Source organism: Symphodus melops (genome assembly GCF_947650265.1).
Source record: "Symphodus melops genome assembly, chromosome: 1".
In the NCBI taxonomy this organism is placed as follows: Eukaryota; Metazoa; Chordata; class Actinopteri; order Labriformes; family Labridae; genus Symphodus; species Symphodus melops.
In genome coordinates this window covers 56,565,265-56,586,311 of record NC_136691.1, presented here as the reverse complement: position 1 = coordinate 56,586,311, position 21,047 = coordinate 56,565,265, and the positions used below count along the sequence as shown (strand labels likewise).

General features: G+C 44.5%; 1 protein-coding gene across 2 annotated transcripts; it reads right to left on the bottom strand.

The window, feature by feature from the left end:
- Window positions 1-4,591: 4,591 nt before the first annotated feature.
- On the bottom strand, window positions 4,592-18,609 carry LOC306830679 (natterin-3-like). Of its 2 annotated transcripts, XM_079354277.1 has the most exons (6): window positions 18,501-18,609; window positions 18,190-18,407; window positions 17,474-18,084; window positions 17,176-17,322; window positions 6,245-6,335; window positions 4,592-5,919 (listed from the first exon to the last, which is right to left on the bottom strand). In XM_079354277.1, the coding sequence occupies exons 4-6, from the start codon at window positions 17,302-17,304 to the stop codon at window positions 4,835-4,837; spliced, it is 1,305 nt and encodes a 434-aa protein (XP_079210403.1). In that variant the 5' UTR covers window positions 17,305-17,322; window positions 17,474-18,084; window positions 18,190-18,407; window positions 18,501-18,609; the 3' UTR covers window positions 4,592-4,834. The 2 variants fall into 2 exon arrangements, with proteins under 2 accessions (XP_079210403.1, XP_079210404.1); XM_079354278.1 differs by lacking the exons at window positions 17,176-17,322; window positions 17,474-18,084; window positions 18,190-18,407; window positions 18,501-18,609 and adding an exon at window positions 6,535-7,321.
- Window positions 18,610-21,047: the final 2,438 nt, after the last annotated feature.

Below are 21,047 nucleotides of genomic sequence, written 5' to 3'. Positions count from 1 at the left end.
GACATCTGATAAACTGTGCTGGGCTTGAAAATGGGACAAGATGCAGAAAGAAGAATAGGATAGGATAGGATAGGGGGGGGTTGTTTGGGTAGGTCATCCTCGGGGAGGGGTGGGGGTTGTTTGGGCAGGCCATCCTTGGGGGGGTTGTTTGGGCAGTCCATCCTCACCAACAGTCCCAAGGAACCTAAGAGAGCTCAGGAGCTCCCAGAAAAAGGAGAAATTACTAGTTATTGTTTCTTTTTCTTCATGAAAGTTTGTGACTTTTCCTCACCTGGGGTCATGAACTGATCGAGATCAGTGTACATGTCACAAAAAGCATTAGTTGGTGCAGTGAAGGTGTGAGGATCACTAAGAACAGAATAACTTCTGTTACATTCCTCCCCCGGGGGTAAGATTCACAGTCTGAGGCTGATTTCTTTTCCAATGAAAAGTTTGAGTGTGGCTGCTTTTCCAATGAAAAGGTTGAATGTGGCTACTTTGCCAATGAAAAGTTTGAGTGTGGCTGCTTTTCCAATGAAAAGGTTGAATGTGGTTGCTTTTCCAATGAAAAGGTTGAATGTGGCTGCTTTGCCAATGACAAGTTTGAGTGTGTTTGCTTTGCCAATAAAAAGTGTGGTTGTGTGGTTTTTGTTTGTGAAAATTCAGCTTACATAATTTACATAAGCAAAACTACATTTCTGTTGGGCAGTGGGCCCATCAGAGAATAAACCTTCATAGAGGCAAATAAGGTGGTGAACAAATGGTTGATAAGATTCATGAAAAGATTGATAGTACGTATTTTCATATATTCATTCATCTTGATACATTGATGGATATATCTTTTAATTGTGTCAACCATGTGAGAGTAATTCATTTAGGTTTGTGAAGATGTACTACATACATGTGTAACAGATCATATTACAGTAGTAGCAGGGTACTTTGCCAGTGATTGTGAGATCCTGGTCAGCACGGGTCCAGTGATCGTGAGATCCTGGTCAGCACGCGTCCTGGTTCAATAGCATGTGAGATTGCGAGCAGCATGCCAGTAACTGCAAGGTTCTGGTCATGAAGAAAGTCTGAGCCATTGTTTGTTATGTTATTATGTTATTTGACCATAAATAAATCTAAGATGATCCATGATAATGTCCTATTTATTCATTTAACGCAGATACAGAAACCCCTACCGTTACAGTGGAATCACGAATTGATTCTAACTTACACCCTCGGTTCCGGTGATAGTTATGGGGAACGTAAACTGTCTAACCAACAAGACAGACGAGCTGGCTGCTCTCGTGAGGAACAACCGGACATTTAGAGAGTGCAGTTTAATGTGCCTCACAGAAACCTGGCTGACTCAAAACGCCCCGGACGCTAACGTGGATCTACCGGGCTTTACTACAGTGAGAGCGGACAGAGACACGAAACGCAGCGGCAAACGGAAAGGTAGGTAGGTCTCCGTCCTTACTACATGCCCAGGGAGTTCTCCCACGCCATTGTTGTTGTTGTTTACGTTCCACCCCGTGCACACGTCGAGACTGCGTGTGACGTCATCCACTCGAACATCTCGAGATTACAAACGCTGCACCCTGATGCTTTCATTGCCATCTCAGGGGACTTTAACCATGTTAAATTGAACTCCACACTACTGGACTTTCACCAGTTTGTAAGCTGTCCCACCAGGAAGAACAGGACAATAGACCTCCTGTATGCAAACGTGAAGGACGCCTACACTGCCACCCCCTTACCACCTCTGGGGAAGTCCGACCACAACCTGGTCCTACTCAAGCCACAGTACAAGACAAAGATCCAGAGACAACCGGTAACAACACGCACCTTCAGAAAGTGGTCTCCTGAGGCAGAGGAGGCTCTCAGAGACTGTTTTGAGACCACTGACTGGAGTGCCCTGCAAGAGACTCATGGTGAGGACATTGAGGGGGTCACACACTGCACAACTGACTACATGAACTTCTGTATGGAGGTTGTGGTTCCCACTAAAACTGTGCGCTGCTTCCCGAACAACAAGCCCTGGATCACCAGCGATGTCAAGGAGATCCTTAACAGGAAGAAAAGGGCATTCAAGGAGGGAGACCAGGCAGAGCTGAAGCGTGTGCAGGGGGAACTCAAGGTCAGACTCCAAGAGGCAAAGGAGGAGTACAGAAGGAAGGTAGAGCAGAAGCTGCAGCCCAACACCTCCACCAGGACAAACACAATCTCCAGAGACAATCCATCCCCCCTCCCCCCCACCATCACCAGAGACCAGGTGAGCAAGGAGCTGAGGAGACTCCGCTCCAGGAAGGCAGCAGGCCCGGACAAGGTGTGTCCCAGGATGCTAAAGGCCTGCTCTGCTGAGCTGGGGGAGCCACTTCAGCACGTCTTCAACATGAGCCTAAGGCTCGGGAAGGTTCCTGTGCTCTGGAAGACCTCGTGCCTCACCCCGGTCCCCAAGAAGAAAAACCCCAGTGAGCCAGGCGACTTCAGACCAATCGCTCTGACATCCCACGTTATGAAGACCTTTAAACGGCTGCTGCTCCAACACCTCAGACCCCAGGTCCAACACGCACAGGATCCCCTGCAGTTTGCATACCAGGCAAAGGTGGGTGTGGACGATGCCATCCTCTATCTTCTACACAGGGCTTACTCTCATCTGGACAAAGGGAGCAGCGCGATGAGAATCATGTTCTTTGATTTCTCAAAGAAAGACAATTCAGTGGTGTGCTGGGGAGGAAGCTGCAAGAAGAGGGACGCAGCATGCCTGGACTCACTGGTGAGGAGGGCTGGCTCTGTGGTGGGTACAGAGCTGGACTCACTGGTGACAGTGGTAGAGAGGAGGACTCTGGACAAAATGCTCTCCATCATGGACAACACACACCACCTTCTGCACAGCACCTTCACCGGGCAGAGGAGCATGTTCAGTGACAGACGGCTGTCACAGTCATGCTCCACGGACAGACTCAAGAACTCTTTTGTCCCCCTATAGGCCATAAGACTGTACAACACTTCACTGTCACGGCAGGGAAGAAGCACACGGTGAACCCTGGACTAGTTTTTCTCTTTTTTTCTCACTCCTCATCTGCACTGCTGACCTCAGTGTCAGCCCCCAGTTGGACACTTTAATGCATGTTGATAGTCACCTTACTGAGCACTGGTCACTTTAATGATAATCACTCTAATCATGTCTGGTTTCATCCTACTGTTGTGTTATGCTACATCTGTAATGGTTGACATGATCACCCTAACTAGGTCATGTTTCACTCTATTGTCTTTGACACTTAATGCTAATCTGCTCCTCAATAGTTGGTCACTTTAATGATAATCACCCTAATCACTCCTGGTTTCACCTTATTGTTTTGGACACTTAATGCTAATCACTGCTCCTTTATGTTGCTGAGCACTTTAATGGCCCAGTCTGCATCGCTGCATTGACTGTTTAATGACTGTACTCACACCTCTGGCACTACCTCAAACACCTCTGTACATGCACATGTAACTAGTTTCTAGAAGGTCAGCACTTTGTTTCTAAGGCTCTTTAACTGTTTACAGGTCTCTTTTAATCAGCACATGTTTTTCTCTCCTTCACAGGTTATGTACATTATGCTATATAAGTTTTAAGTCTAATGCTGATGCTAACTGCACAGGTTTAACTTGTAATTATGTTTACTCTCAGTCACATAGGGGCTGCTAAATCTTGTTTGGGGGATTATTGTATACAGAGGGGAGGGGGGGGGGGACAGCGGGTGTGTATTATAACTAATGTCTTGTGTCCTGCCTGTCTGTATACTGCTACTGGATGCCCTGAGTTTCCCTCGGGATCAATAAAGTATCTATCTATCTATCTATCTATCTATCTATCTATCTATCTATGGAAACATTTATTTCTTAAGTCCCAAGTTAACGAACTCCTTCACGCTTTAACATGCACAAATATATTTACTGGCAAAAAGAAATAGCTGTATTAGTTCACTGCAAGTAAAACAGTGTGCATTATGTTCCCATGCATATGTCTTATGTGCAAATTCTTTATTTACAATTTTCAGTATAAAAATCGAAAACATGCTACATAGATATTTTAAGCATTTAGACAAAGTCAGTTTTACATTTGCCTCTCACTTCATCAGTGACGTGAGGGTTCATGAGGTGGGAACATTATTACGCTCATGCATGATAAAACAGAAGCCGTAGAGCCGGATTTCATGAGGGTCATGTGCAGTAACCCCTGGAAACACACGTGCGTGATTGCGCATGTGAGCCACCAGAGGGAGCCAAAACTCTGAAACATAAAAGAGCAACAACAGGACCAACAAAACGCTCTCATGTAAACTTTCTGACCCAGAGAAGGAGGAGCATGTGGATGAAGTGAAGGCTAGAAAAGACATATCGGTAGTTTGCTGCAGCAGGAGGCTCACAAACTAAAGACAAATCTCAGAATGACATGTTGCTACCAAAACATCCACCGTTCATCATTATGAGAATATCTGTTTGTTTACTGGACCCACACTGATTTATTTATCTATGAACAGAGAGCTCACATCAGTCAGCGTCTTCGTCTATGTGTGTGTGTGTGTATATATATATATATATATTTATATATACCTTATTAATCCCTGAGGGGAAATGCAAATGTTACACTTTAAACCCTTTAGTCAAACTCTTCAACATCCAAACAAAAGACAAAACTCTGAGTGGATTTTAAAATGCTGTGATTCTTTAATCAAGTTTAAATGATTCATCAAGGTGCACACATACCGTATATCAATAATCATGTTCAGTTCATCAGACTGCCTTTATGTATATTGTTATAAAGTGGAAGTTCATAAAACATAAATCATTTTTCAAACATGATGGTGGACTTTACATTTCATGCACATGGCTGAGAGTTCTCTACTAGCTGACAGCTATCAAGCAACACCTCCATTTTAGCCACCTGAGCACTTTTGTATGTCCCAGAGAAGAACATGGTGTGGATCTCGCCGCTTCCATAGGTGCGTCTGAGGTGTGCAGTGAACGGGATGGTGAGCTTGTTCTTATATCGCATCATATTAAGAGAGCAGGATTTGCTAGGAGGGACTGTGAGCTTCACAGAAACAGTATCAGTGACCGTTTCTGTCACTGTGGTTTCCTCAGTGAGCTGTAATGTTGTTTCGAGGCTGACTTCAATCTTTTCTTCAACAATGAAGGGGATGCCGACTGTGAAGGTTGTCTTAACCCCGGTTGTGATAGAAAAACCAAAGTCCCACATTTGAGCCACCTGGTACGTCTTTGAGAGAGTGTCTGTTCTCTCCACTGGGTGGCATTGAAGGTTCTTGATTATGGACTCACGGATGATCTCTGGGGGATATTTGATCATTTCTGATAGACTAGTGATGTATCTGACATCGTCAATCTGCTGGCTGACTATATTCTCACTCACGGTCAGGACCTGGTAGTTGCTGTACTCATACTCAGAACCCTTCCAAGGCAAGTAGAAGAGCTTCTTCTTAGTATCAACCTTACCAAGTCCATATTGGTTCTTGCCTACATATATGATCTCTGCAGGGCAGGTTCTCACTGAGTTCTTGGGCACTGAACCACCTGGAGCATCCTTCCACTCTAGGATCTCAAAGTTGTTTTTGTTCACCAGGATCTCAAATGGGAAACCAGCCTGTTCTTTGTTTGCGTCGACATAGTAACAGAAAGAACCCTTAGTGGGGGTATAAAAACCAGCGTGACACTTGTATTTGCAAACGTAATCAGTGCGACCAACATAACCATTATAAATGGAAACTGTATTGTTTGGTAAAGAGTGGTTCCAGGTCACCCATTTCAGGAAAGATTTTCCCTCCGACAGGCCGGGGGAGGATTGAACCTCCATCTGCTGTCTGAACTGATTCACAGTCAGAAGACGAGAATTCATTCCCAATGATGCGTTCACAGTGATGTTCGGACCGCCATTTAGATCTGACTCTATGAAGGAGACAGGAGAGAGAAAATGAAGCAGCACTTTACTTTAGTACACAAAGAAACAAAGACTGAGAAGTTACTTTCCAGTCTGACCTCGACCCACTCTCTCTCCTCTCAGCACTTCCTGCTTTCCTATCTTATAAAGACCCATGCACTATTATCTTATATTTAGTATTGTATATATTAGTCTTATAATTACCTGTTTATATTTTAGCTAACTGTTATTTAATGTTTACTTTGTAAAGCGAGAGCACAGAGTTAAATTCCTTGTGTGTTAAATCTACCTGGCCGATAAAATCAGCTGACTGTGATTCTCGTTAATGTTTACCTGTTGTCCACTCTGTGCTGCTCCTGACGTCGAGAGGACCGGCTGAAGACAGAGCCGCCAGAGCCGACAGCAACAACACGACCGACTTCATCTGGAGAGGAGACAAACACCAGAGTCCTCGTTAGTAAGCAGAAGGTTTACGTCACATGAACGTAACTCTGGCATGACACTGTTTTTAACACAGACAAGTTTGACCTCTTTAAAGGATCAATCATCGTTTCACTTGTTTAAATACTGGAGTCCCACAGAGCTGCGTCTTCTCTCCTTTCTGCCACATTGAACATCCTCACCTTTAACATCATTTATGGTTCAAGTTTGTCACAGAGAAACAGACGGCATCAAAATCCAACTTTTAAAACTTTACATGCAAGCAAGGCAAGGCAAGTTTATTTATATAGCACTGTTCAGACACAAGGCAATTCACACAGTGCTTTACAGATATAAAAACAGAAAAACATTAAAACAGAGCTTAAGGAAAGAATGCAAAATACATCATTAAAAGACGGGGATGAAAGTGAAAATACTCGATAAAGGAACAACTGTTAAAACTATTAATAAAGGAAGAATGTGTTGCAGTAAGGCAGACAGTATATTTCTAATGATAGATAGATAGATAGATAGATAGATAGATAGATAGATAGATAGATAGATAGATAGATAGATAGATAGATAGATAGATAGATAGATAGATAGATAGATAGATAGATAGATAGATAGATAGATAGATAGATAGATAGATACTTTATTGATCCCGAGGGAAATTCAAGCAGGGAAATTTAATTGAAAGCCTGAGCGAATAACAAAGTTTTAAGGCCTGATTTAAAGGAGCTGAGTGTGCCGGCAGTCCTCAGGTGTTCAGGGAGTTTGTTCCACAGGTGAGGAGCGTAGTGACTAAACGCTGCTTCACCTTGTTTGGTTCTGACTCTGGGAACACTGAGTAAACCTCTTCCTGAGGACCTGAGCGGTCTGGTTGTTTTATATTCTACAAGTAGATCTGACATGTACTTAGGGCCAAGACCATTTAATGCTTTATAGACCAGTAGTAAGATTTTAAAGTGGATCCTCTGACACACAGGCAGCCAGTGCAGTGTTTGAAGCACAGGTGTAATGTGCTCCACCCTCTTTGTGTTGGTGAGGACTCTGGCTGCTGTGTTCTGGATCAGCTGCAGCTGTCGGACAATTTTTTTACTAAGGCCTGTAAACACACCGTTACAATAATCCAGCCTGCTGAAAATAAAAGCATGAACAAGTTTCTCTGAATCTTGTTTGGTCAGAAAACCTTTGATTCTTGCAACATTTTTCAAATGGTAATAAGCTGATTTTGTTACCATCTTAATGTGGTTGTTGAATTTGAGGTCTGAGTCCATAATCACACCAAGATTTCTGGCTTGATTTGTTGTTCTTAAGGACATGGATTCAAGACAAGCCCTGACCTCTGACCTTTCCTCTTTAGGGCCAAAAACAATCACCTCAGTCTTTTCTGGGTTCAGTTGTAAAAAGTTCTGACACATCCACTCAATGATTTCGTTGATGCACTTGCTCAGTGAGTATAAGGCACTATGGTCATTCGTTGACACTGATATATAGAGCTGTGTGTCATCTGCATAATTATGATAAGAAACGTTGTAATATTCCATGATCTGAACGAGAGGGAGCATGTAGATGTTAAATAAAAGCGGCCCAAGGATGGAACCTTGAGGAACTCCACAGGTGATCTTCACATGCTCAGATTCATAATTACCAACAGACACGGTGTAGACCCTGTCCCTGTAGACCCTGTCCTGCAAGTAAGATTTAAACCAATTTAAGGCAGTTCCAGAAACTCCAAGCCAGTTTTCAAGTCTGTCCAGCAGTATGTTATGGTCCACCGTATCAAATGCAGCACTAAGATCCAGTAGCACTAAGACTGAGACTTTAGATGCATCACTGTTCACATAGATATCATTTAGCACTTTGATAAGAGCAGTCTCAGTGCTGTGCTTTGACCTGAATCCAGACTGAAAAACACTGAAGTATTTATTTTGTACCATAAAAGTGTTAAGTTTCACAAACACTGCTTTTTCGATTATCTTGCCTAAGAAAGGCAAGTTAGATATGGGTCTATAGTTATTAATTGATAAAGCATCCAGATTACTCTTTTTTAGGAGGGGTTTAATCACTGCTGTCTTTAGCGACTTAGGAAAAGTGCCTGTCTGTAGAGAGCTGTTAACTATCTGCAATACATCTGGTGCAACACAGTTAAAAACATTTTTTAAAAAGCTTGTGGGCAGAATGTCAAGACTGCATGTAGTGGACCTGAGGTGTTGAACTATGTCTGTTAATGCTACTGGATCTAGAAGGTGGAAATGTACCAGGTTAGCTAAAGTGTTTTCATTAGGAGGTACAGGAGTTACAGTCAGGCTGCCTGTAGTAGACTCAGTGACTGTCTGTCTAATCTGTTCAATCTTTTGGGTGAAGTGTGATGCAGAATCATTGCATGCCTTTACAGCTACAATCTTTTTTCTTTGTTATAACAAGTGTCCCATTCCTCCAATGGGGCTTTCTCTTTACACAGACAGCTTTGGCCTCGACTGGGGCAACGGCATCAATAATATGTAGAACTTTAGCGCTGAACATATCTACAAGGTCTTTGACAGGAGCTGAGTGTAGAGCTGGTGTGTTAGTGAATGCCTCAGTGAAGAGTGTGCATGTGTTGTCATCAATGTAACGTTTTCTGATCAGCTCTGTTTTGCCTTCTCTGCAGTCAGCCAAGATGGAAGCTTTAAAGGAAACACAATAGTGATCAGAGATGGCAACATCATTCACTACAACATCAGAAACCATTAGACCTCTTGAAATGACCAAGTCCAGAGTGTGTCTCTTGTTATGTGTTGGATTTGTTACATGCTGGGAAAGATCGAAGTTTTCCAAGATGTTTATAAGTTCTTTCACACTGTTATCTCTTGGATTGTCTAAATGAATGTTGAAATCACCCACTATAACAACACAGTCATAATCAATACACACAGCAGACAGTAGTTTGTTGAGGTCATTCAGTTTGCATTATACTTTGGTGGTCTGTAGATAGTGACTAATATTGCACAACAGGGTGAGCTCAGCTGGAGTGCAATGTGTTCAAAACAGCAGAATTTCCCATATGACAACTGTTTGCATTGGTACTTGTTATTGTACAGAGCAGCTACTCCACCTCCTCTCCTCGACTCTCTAACCTCACTGATAAAATTCAAGTTTGGAGGAGCTGTTTCAATAAGTGCTGCTGCACTGTTGTTCTCATTTAACCAAGTTTCAGTTAAAAAGATAAAATCCAAATTCTCTTCGATTATGAGATCATTAATTAAAAGTGACTTACCTGATAGAGATCTAACATTTAGTAGAGCAAATTGTAACATGCTAGCAGCAGAAAGGAAAGCTTCACCGCCCGGTTCAGCTCAGAGGAGATTCTAGAGACTGTTGGGGCCTCTGGCACATCTGGAAGAGCCTGCAATCTTTATGTACCATCATGTCTGCCATGGTCCTGATGCTGCTTCCTTTTTCTGTTTTCTCTCCTGTGCACAGATAACTCCTCTCATGCAGGTGATGCTTAGCGAGGAAAGGGGCCCCCTACCTGTCTGGGGCCCCAAGCAGTTGTCTGCCCCTGTACTCCCTTGAGATACAGATTTACAGTTTCTATAATCCAACCAACACTTACTTATCTTGAGGAAACAAGAAAAAGTACTCACCATCTCTGTGTTCATCATTTGATGCAGCTCTGCTCACCTTCAGGTTTATATGAAGAAGCTGAATGACGCACAAAGTTGTTGAGCCAATCCTAAATAGACTTCCTCTTGGCATGACTCAAACAGTGAAACAGTAATGATTAATAAGCTCCAAACTCGGTTTTGTGTAATCAGACATTTATCTCTTCCAGTTTGTAAGTTGCTCAACAGATTTTTGATAAAGGCTCCAGCAAGTGTCATTAGGGACCGAAGCACTGGTTTTTCTGGAAAATTCTCTGATATCAGACCATTTCCTAGTAACTTTTGATTTCTTCTTACCAACCTTAACTCCTCTTAATAAAAAAGTGCTCTCTAGAAGTTTATCTGATAATGCTGTAGCTAAATTTAAGGAAGCTATTTCAGCTGCCTTTGTTTCAGTTCCATCCTCTAACCTAGTTGAAAACTCCTATAATCACTTTAGTCCCTCTCAGTTAGATCAGTTTGTAGATAGATCACTTCTCACCTGTGCGCCAACGCGAGTGGCCGCATATCCAGTAGCTCCGTCCCTGTCGTACTCGTCTTGATATGTTATTCGTTTGTTTTGGCTCTGTGCCAACTTCTACTTTTATAGTTTTTACAGTACAATTTCAGTGTATAACTTTATGTATCCTATGGATAATTTTTCGTGCTTTCGTGGAAATAGCAGCGGAAAACTTTCTTATTCAAGGGAGAAGCTGCTCTCACTCCGGACAGCGGGACAAGCCGGCATCGTTCATCCAATACCAGAGGAGCTAAAGCGGCGGAATAGAGGCTGTCAAGCCGGGGCTATGATAAAGGCTAAGCTAGCGGCTAAGCGATGGAGGTACAAGCCCTCGGTTCCGGTGATAGTTATGGGGAACGTAAACTGTCTAACCAACAAGACAGACGAGCTGGCTGCTCTCGTGAGGAACAACCGGACATGTAGAGAGTGCAGTTTAATGTGCCTCACAGAAACCTGGCTGACTCAAAACACCCCGGACGCTAACGTGGATCTACCGGGTTTCACTACAGTGAGAGCGGACAGAGACACGAAACGCAGCGGCAAACGGAAAGGAGGAGGACTCGCGCTGTTTATTAACAACAGATGGTGCCACCATGGACATGTTACTGTGAAGGAGGCAACGTGCAGCAAAGACATCAAGCTGCTGGCGGTAGGTCTCCGTCCTTACTACATGCCCAGGGAGTTCTCCCACGCCATTGTTGTTTGTGTTTACATTCCTCCGCACGTCGAGACTGCGTGTGACGTCATCCACTCGAACATCTCAAGATTACAAACACTGCACCCGGATGCTTTCATTGCCATCTCAGGGGACTTTAACCATGTTAGATTGAACTCTACACTACCGGACTTTCACCAGTTTGTAAGCTGTCCCACCAGGAAGAACAGGACAATAGACCTCCTGTATGCAAACGTGAAGGACGCCTACACTGCCACCCCCTTACTACCTCTGGGTAAGTCCGATCACAACCTGGTCCTACTCAAGCCACAGTACAAGACTAAGATCCAGAGACAACCGGTAACAACACGCACCTTCAGAAAGTGGTCTCCTAAGGCAGAGGAGGTTTTCAGACCACTGACTGGAGTGCCCTGCAAGAGACTCATGGTGATGACATTGAGGGGGTCACACACTGCACAACTGACTACATGAACTTCTGTATGGACGTTGTGGTTCCCACTAAAACTGTGCGCTGCTTCCCGAACAACAAGCCCTGGATCACCAGCGATGTCAAGGAGATCCTTAACAGGAAGAAAAGGGCATTCAAGGAGGGAGACCAGGCAGAGCTGAAGCGTGTGCAGGGGGAACTCAAGGTCAGACTCCGAGAGGCAAAGGAGGATTACAGAAGGAAGGTAGAACAGAAGCTGCAGAAGAACAACATGAGGGAGGTCTGGGAGGACATGAAAACCATCACAGGCTGCAGGAAGAAAAATAACAACGCAGAAGACGGGGACCCTGAGAGAGCAAACCAGCTCAACTTGTTTTTTAACAGGTTTGACAGCCCCGTCGCTGCAGCCAGTGCCTGTCCCCCCAGCACCCCTCTACACACCCCCTCCCCCCCTCTCACTCCCCCCAACACCTCCACCGGGACAGACAAAACCTCCAGTGACAATCCATCCCCCCTCCCCCCCACCATCACCAGAGACCAGGTGAGCAAGGAGCTGAAGAGACTCCGCCCCAGGAAGGCAGCAGGCCCAGACAAGGTGTGTCCCAGGATGCTAAAGGCCTGCTCTGCTGAGCTGGGGGAGCCGCTTCAGCACGTCTTCAACATGAGCCTGCGGCTTGGGAAGGTTCCTGTGCTCTGGAAGACCTTGTGCCTCACCCTGGTCCCCAAGAAGAAAAACCCCAGTGAGCCAGGCGACTTCAGACCCATCGCTCTGACATCCCACGTTATGAAGACCTTTGAACGGCTGCTGCTCCAACACCTCAGACCCCAGGTCCAACACACACAGGATCCCCTGCAGTTTGCATACCAGGCAAAGGTGGGCGTGGACGATGCCATCCTCTATCTTCTACACAGGGCTTACTCTCACCTGGACAAAGGGAGCAGCTTGATGAGAATCATGTTCTTTGATTTCTCAAGCGCTTTCGACACCATCCATCCCCTCCTACTGAGAGACAAGCTGACCGAGATGAGGGTGGACTCGTACCTGGTGAGGTGGATCACGGACTACCTCACAGAGAGACCACAGTACGTCAGACTGAAGGACTGCAAATCTGACACTGTGGTCAGCAGCACCGGAGCACCACAGGGGACTGTGCTCTCCCCATCCTGTTCACCCTGTACACCTCTGACTTCCAGTATAACTCTGAGCTCTGCCACATGCAGAAATACTCGGACGACACTGCGACAGTTGCTTGTGTCAGGGACGGACAGGAGGAGGAGTACAGGAGCCTGATCGAGGACTTTGTGACGTGGTGCGGTGACAACCATCTGCAGCTAAACACCTCCAAGACCAAGGAGATGGTGGTGGACTTCAGAAGGAACAAACCACATCTAGAACTTGTTTCCATCGGGGGGTCGACGTGGAGGTGGTCAGGACCTACGGGTATCTGGGGCTGCAGCTGGATGACAAGCTGGACTGGTCGCCTAACATGGACACTACCTGCAGGAAGGGACAGAGTCGTCTGTACTTCCTGAGAAGGCTGGGGTCCTTCAACATCTGCAAAAAGCTGCTGCAGATGTTCTACCAGTCTGTGGTGTCCAGCGTCCTCTTCTACGCAGTGGTGTGCTGGGGAGGAAGCTGCAAGAAGAGGGACGCAGCACGCATGGACAGACTGGTGAGGAGGGCCGGCTCTGTGGTGGGTACAGAGCTGGACTCACTGGTGAGGAGGGCCGGCTCTGTGGTGGGTACAGAGCTGGACTCACTGGTGACAGTGGTAGAGAGGAGGTCTCTGGACAAAATGCTCTCCATCATGGACAACACACACCACCCTCTGCACAGCACCTTCACCGGGCAGAGGAGCATGTTCAGTGACAGACTGCTGTCACAGTCGTGCTCCACGGACAGACTCAAGAACTCTTTTGTCCCCCTATAGGCCATAAGACTGTACAACACTTCACTGTCACGGCAGGGAAGAAGCACACGGTGATCCCTGGATTCTTTTTTCACTTTTTTTCCCACTCCTCATCTGCACTGCTGACCTCAGAGTCAGCCCCCAGTTGGACACTTTAATGCATATTGATAGTCACCTTACTGAGCACTGGTCACTTTAATGATAATCACTCTAATCATGTCTGGTTTCATCCTACTGTTGTGTTATGCTACATCTGTAATGGTTGACATGATCACCCTAACGAGGTCAAGTTTCACTCTATTGTCTTTGACACTTAATGCTAATCTGCTCCTCAATAGTTGGGTACTTAAATGGCAATCACCCTAATCACTCCTGGTTTCACCTTATTGTTTTGGACACTTAATGCTAATCACTGCTCCTTTATGTTGCTGAGCACTTTAATGGCCCAGTCTGCATCGCTGCATTGACTGTTTAATGACTGTACTCACACCTCTGGCACTACCTCAAACACCTCTGTACATGCACATGTAACTAGTTTCTAGAAGGTCAGCACTTTGTTTCTAAGGCTCTTTAACTGTTTACAGGTCTCTTTTAACCAACACACATGTTTCTCTCCCCTCACAGGTTAGGTACATTATGCTATATAAGTTTTAAGTCTAATGCTAATGCCAACTGCACAGGTTTAACCTTTACTCTTAGTCACATAGGGGCTGCTAAATCTTGTTTGGGGGATTATTGTATAGAGAGGGGAGGGGGGACAGTGGGTGTGTATTGTAACTAATGTCTTGTGTCCTGCCTGTCTGTATACTGCTACTGGATGCCCTGAATTTCCCTCGGGATCAATAAAGTATCTATCTATCTATCTGTCTAGTGCGGTGGATTCACTTAGAGTCACTCTGGATTCAATCGCCCCCCTAAAACAGAAGCCAATCAAACGACAGAGATCAGCTCAGGGTACAATTTAGAAACCCGTACTCTAAAACTAACGTCACGTAAATTTGAAAGAATTTGGCGCTCCACCAAAACGATAGAATCTCGTTTAATTTGGCCAGATAGTCATAATAGATATATGAAAGCTCTACGGCAGGCCCGCACTGCCTATTACTCGTCTCTTATCGAAGAAAATAAAAACAACCCTAGATACCTCTTCAGCACTGTAGCCAGGCTGACAGAGAGTCATAGTTCATTTGAGCCATCTATTCCTTTAGCCCTTAGCAGTAATGATTTCATGAGCTTTTTTAATGATAAAATTCTAAACATCAGAGACAAAATTATCAACCTACTACCTTTACTTAGTGCAGAGTCCTCCTATAATTCAGATACAGCACAAACGGTTCCAAATTCTGATACTAACCTCGACTGTTTTTTTTTCCAATTAACCTCTCAGAACTAAATTTGATTATTTCTGCGTCTAAACCGTCAACTTGTCTTTTAGATCCAATCCCAACCAAGCTGTTTAAGGAAGTCTTTCCTCTAGTTAGCAGCTCCATACTAGATATGATCAATATATCTTTAGCAGCAGGTTATGTACCCCAGTCATTTAAAGTAGCTGTAATTAAACCGCTCCTTAAAAAGCCTACTCTTGATTCAGGAACTCTAGCTAACTATAGACCTATATCTAACCTTCCTTTTATCTCCAAGATCTTAGAGAAAGTGGTAGCTAATCAGTTGTGTGATTTTCTCCACAACAACAGCTTGTTTGAGGAGTTCCAGTCGGGATTTAGAGTTTACCATCGCACTGAGACTGCACTAGTTAGAGTAACAAATGATCTTCTGTTAGCCTCAGACAGGGGACTTCTATCTGTGCTTGTCCTGTTAGATCTTAGTGCTGCTTTTGATACAATTGACCATGAGATTCTGTTACAGAGACTAGAACAATTGCTTGGAGTTACAGGGACTAGAACAATGACTTGGAGTTACAGGGACTGCTTTAAGTTGGTTTAGATCCTATTTATCAGACAGATCTCAGTTTGTGCATGTTCATGATGAGTCCTCTATGTACACCAAAGTTAGCCATGGAGTGCCTCAAGGATCAGTGCTTGGTCCGATTCTATTTACATTATAGATGCTTCCTCTCGGTAGTATTATGAGAAAACACTCTATAAACTTTCATTGCTATGCAGACGATACTCAGCTCTACATAGCAATGAAGCCAGAAGACACCAACCAGCTTCGTAAACTAGAAGCCTGCGTCAAGGACATCAGGACCTGGATGACGAGAAACTTCTTACTGCTCAACTCAGACAAGACTGAAGTTATAGTGATTGGACCTAAGAACCTTAGAGAGACTTTCTCTGATGATATGACGGCCCTTAGTAGTATTAGCGTAGCCTCTAGTACCACTGTCAGGAACCTAGGAGTTCTGTTTGATCAGGATATGTCCTTTGATTCATACATTAAACACATTTCAAGGACAGCTTATTTTCACCTTAAAACCGTAAAATCTCTAAGATCAGGCAGATCGTATATTGATTTGATATATTGATCCTCACCAACAGTCCCATGGAACCTAAGAGAACTCAAGGAACCTAAGAGAGCTCAAAAGAAGAGGTTAGAATACAAAGATAGTGACAAGCTACTGCTTGTCACTATAGACATATCTTATTACTATAAGATAAGAAAGCTGGGAGAGAAAGAGGGAAAGAGAGATAAGAGATCTTGGTGCCAGTTCCCCCGGTAGTCTAGGCCTATAGCAGCATAACTATGAGCTGGTCCTAAGCCAGCCCTAACTATAAGATTTATCAAAAAGAAAAGTTTGAAGTCTATTCTTAAAAGTACCTAGTGTGTCTGCCTCCCGGACCCCGACTGGTAGACGATTCCAAAGGAGCGGTGCCTGATAACTAAAGGCTCTACCTCCCATAGTACTTTTAGAGACTATAGGCACCACGAGCAGGCCTGCATTCTGGGAACGTAATGTTCTTGTCGGATAGTACGGTACAATTAACTCTTTAAGATAGGATGGTGCCTGACCGTTTAGAGCTTTGTAGGTGAGCAGAAGGATTTTAAATTCTATTCTAGATTTTATAGGGAAGTGCTATGTGCTTTGACTGCCAAGGTAACTGGCACACTGAGCTCCTCTCTCTATTTAAATATTCATATATCTTATTACTGCACGTCACCAACTTTAAATCTTCAGATCTCATTACTACCCATAAATCATGAGCTCTGGTAGGTTCATTTGGATCTTTTCGGCCTGCTGCCGTTGACCTGCCTGACAGAACCCGCTACTGTTCTTATCAGTCTAACTTCTATCATCATTTTAGTGATTCCTTTTATGAATCTTGGAGGCGCTTGAGTCCAACTGCTTATTATTAAAGGTGCTGCCCATTGTATTGTCATAGTTGTTAATGACACTGATGGTCCTGCTAATACCAATCACCCTCTTAACAATCACTTCGGGCATTGTAGCCATGAATCCGTTTTATTTGTTCTGGATATTTCTGTTCATCTATCTCTTGTTATCTCTCTTTCAACAGTCTGGTTCTGCCTGTTAAAGGAAGTTTTTCTTGTCCCTCGGCTAAATGTTGCAACGTGCTTTGTTAATAGTGGATTAATGTTGGGTCTCTACATTAAAAAAAACCCTAATAAATCCTTAAAAACCTACTTGGATGAGCATCAGGTGAAGATGGATATTTCTGACTGTGATTTAGTGAATGTAGGTCTGTGTGGTGAGTGTGAGTACCTCATGTACTACTACATTTGCTGTAGTGGATGGTACCAAAGACCTTCCCCTCCTCCACGATACAACAGAAGGTGGTGTTGGCCCCAACAGGCACAATTCTATCCTGGGGGTACATCTGGAATTTTTCATTGCTGGGGATATCGTTTCCTATAGAGAAGCAGCCAGGGAAAAAGAAGAAAGCAGATCGTTTTTTGTTTTTTTTAAATGAAAGGAAGGAGAGAAAAAGATCTCGGTAGTAATGTATCTCAGTCCCAAAGTAATTCTCATCTTTCTGCAATCATCACATCATTACTCTGACCTTGAAGTATCTGAGTGTCGCTCCATTCACTTGTTGTCTGCCCTTCTCTAGAGCGGATCTTTACAGACAGGGAGGTACACTCCAGAGGTCCCACGGAGGTCCAGCTCCACTGGTGCCGACCACTCAGCTGATTAACTGCAGCAGACACGGTCTCCTGCAGGTAACACACAGACGGGGAGAGGGGAGAGATGAAGCAGGAAAACTTGAAACAGGTACATGATTGTTCACAATGAGAGTCAGAATTCAAGAAGGGCAGAAAAGGAACTGTTTTATCATGGGCATATTGTATGAAAGAATGTGAAATTAAATACAGGATCAAAATGTCCTTGATTATTTTGGTACAAACTACAAACTGCTCTACAGTTTGTCTACCACAGAGCAGTGAAAACTTGAAAAATAGCCACCGCCAATTATATCTCCAGGTTCTAACCATTTCAAACCATTTAATGCTAACGTAAGCAGCGCCAAAGAAATTTGAAAGACAGTTTCATTGAGTTCAGTTCGCAGGATCATGAGGTCAAACGTTGAGGCTGCTCCTCCGAGCCAGGATATGGAGAGCTGCTGTGTGTAAAGGTTCGGCGACAGGCTGACCTGCTGCGGTACAGTCAGGGCTGAAAAGAAGATTGAACAGGATTTAGTGATTTGAACTGAAAATGAAATAAAGAGTGTACGATTCACAGTGTTGAGGGTTTAATGTAGTATGTTGTTCTTCTTACCGTCTTTTGCATGAGAGCGTATAACTAAGAGGCTCAGCAGAACACAGAGGAGCCACACGGGGTTCGACGTAAGCTTGAAGCTGTGACTGACACCGAGGGGAGGCATGATGATCCACGAGCAGAGTCCCTCTGTTTGCAGATCCTTATGTGGTATTGCTCTCTACTGCAGTAACACCGTGCTGGACATCCTGTGTGGCAAGACACAGACGGAGCGTGTCCTGTGGGGGAGCAGAACAGAGACACAATGGTTACTCAACAATTATTAAGATATGAGGATTACTAATTTAAAGCCCCAGAAATAGAAATAACACCTTAGCTACAAATAGATTTGTGTCTAATTCCCAGTAATAAAGGATGTATCAGCTCCCTGAACCTCACAGCCTGTAAGCCTTAGTTGCAGTTTAATACAACGACGGTGTTGTTGGGAAACAGTGATGCTGAAGTCATGCCAAAAAAAAAGGTCCCTGCTCCGGAAATATTCTGGCATGCAGAGGATTTTCATAAAAGGTCTCTAGAGATTTGGCCAGTTCACTCTTGTTGTTGCAGTCATGTTTTAGGGATGAGCTGCAATCCAATGCACCAGTTCCCAATCCTGAAACGCTTCCCTGCCAACTCAGCTGTGTTTGTTGAGGTACAGCAACACTGCCAGCTAAAGACGTTTGACCTCGACATGAGAAAACACGCCTCTCAGGCAGCTGCTTTTCAGCTAAATGTTGGAACGTAAACAATTGAAAATTTCACTTTTTATCAGAGCCTTTCATATTGCTTATCTAGTTCACCTGCACTCAACTTAACTTGTGTCATTTTTGAACTCTCAAGTCCTAGTTTTGCCGTTTGCCTAAAAGGCTTCCAGACAGATATGAGGCAGACAGAGACAGCTAAGCTGGAGATAAATACAGCTGTGGGTCTACCTTATGTAAGAGGCTTGGAACTGCCCTTGATTTCGTTCGGCGCTTTACAAAAAAACCTGTATTACCAGAGGAGTGTACTACCAAACGGGATTAATGGGTTAAAGTTTTTAACGTGCTGAAGGTGGCTCTTGTTTTCATCTGGCCTGATTCAAGCAGGAACCAGCAGGATTGCACAAACACCAAACCGACCCCAGGGATGATGGTCGGTGATTAAAATTTGCTGCCATTTTATTTTTTTTACATAACTTTTTTAATCTCAGTGGAATTCTGTTTTATATTCTGTTATTGAGAGACATGCTTCACATACACGTAGACCCGAAATAAACACACAATTATTTATTTTTTATTTTTTATTTTTTATATACTTCATTAATCCCACGAGGGGAAATTCGGTTTTCACTCTGTCTAATGAACACACACATAGGCCGAGATACACACTCATGCACAAACAGGGTTCTAGTGACATGCATTAATGGAGAGGTCTCAGAGTGAGGGGGCTGCCCACAGCGAGCGCTCCAGAGCAGTTTTTGGGGTTCGGTGCCTTGCTCAGGGGCACCTCGGCAGTGCTCAGGAAATGGACTGGCACCTCTCCAGCTACCAGACCAGTTTCCGGACTTGGTCCGTGCCGGGACTTGAACCGGCGACCCTCCGGTTCCCAACCCAAGTCCCTACAGACTGAGCTACTGCCGCAACACATGCACAAGTGGGGGGGGGGGGGCAGTTGGGAGTTCAGTGCCTTGCTCAATGGCACCTCGGCAGATGTGACCTGGCGCCTCGGCAGCTATACTAGAGCAACTTTCATATTGTGGTCCGCAAAGGGACTTGAACTGGCAACCCTCCTGTTCCCAACCTAACTCCCTACAGACTGAGCTACGGCTGCCCGATTTCACTTTAAAAACTCCTGAAGATATTTTCTATGAGAGACATAGAAAGAAAGAAGGTTTTCTTTTACAGCAGCACAATGTGTACGCATGGCAAAGATATGCGCTTCAGATTGGCACAGTGACAAGTCATCAGCTTAACTACAAAAACACCCAGGTAAGGGAACATGAGGTCAAGGCTCGATCGGCTCATAATGACATTGTTGTTCTCTCTAAACAGAGAGACAATCTCAAGATTCCTGATTAAAGCACACAATGAGGTTTTGCAATCATTTAGTTCAGAGCTTTGGCCGAAGAGCTTGTGTGTGCAAGTTCCTGTCTTTGAGTCGAAGATGTTTTTGTGCTCTATGTGTCAACGGCAGTTTTTCATGGTTTCTCTTGAGGCATGCTGGGACAGGCTTTAGAAAGCTACCTTGATAAAACATCAAATTACAAGGAAGCCTGATTTAGCGAACTGATACCACGGAGGGTTGACACCTGGTTGTGCAGCTGAAACAAATTGTAATCAAGGGGAAGGGGAGCACACAGGAGGAGAAGAGAAACAGGGAAACCAAACAACAAAAGTGCACACACTAACAAAAACCCAAATCATAACAGTACCCCCCCCTCAACGACCGCCTCCTGGCGGTCCACCCGGTTTTCCCGGATTGTCCCGATAAAAGTCACGAATTACTGAGTGATCTAAAATCAGAGTTCTAGATATCCAGCTTCTCTCCTCTGGTCCATAACCCACCCAGTCAACTAGAAATTGAAAACCACGCCCCCTGCGGCGAACGTCCATCACCTTGTTAACCGTAAAGGCCGGATGGCCATCGATGAGTCGGGGGGGTGGAGGGGTGACAGCCGGAGGGCTAAGCTCACTGGTGTTGACCGGTTTTAGCTGTGAAACATGGAATGTGGGGTGGATCCTGAGTGCAGGGGGAAGTCTGAGGGATTCACTATCTCCAAGACCTCATAGGGACCAATGAACCGGGGAGCCAACTTTTTAGAGGAAACGCTAAGGGAAATGTCTTTAGAGTTCAACCAGACCCTTTGGCCTGGTGTGTAGGTAGGTGCCGGAACCCTG

Excerpts from the sequence above, each read along its gene's own strand:
- LOC306830679 (XM_079354277.1), bottom strand. The coding sequence starts at position 17,304 with ATGAAAAATTCCAGATGTACCCCCAGGATAGAATTGTGCCTGTTGGGG. Across the intron at positions 6,336-17,175 it reads CAAATGTAGTAGTACATGAG|ATGAAGTCGGTCGTGTTGTT; the intron begins GTACTCACACTC and ends TCTCCTCTCCAG. Across the intron at positions 5,920-6,244 it reads CAGCACAGAGTGGACAACAG|AGTCAGATCTAAATGGCGGT; the intron begins GTAAACATTAAC and ends TCTCCTTCATAG.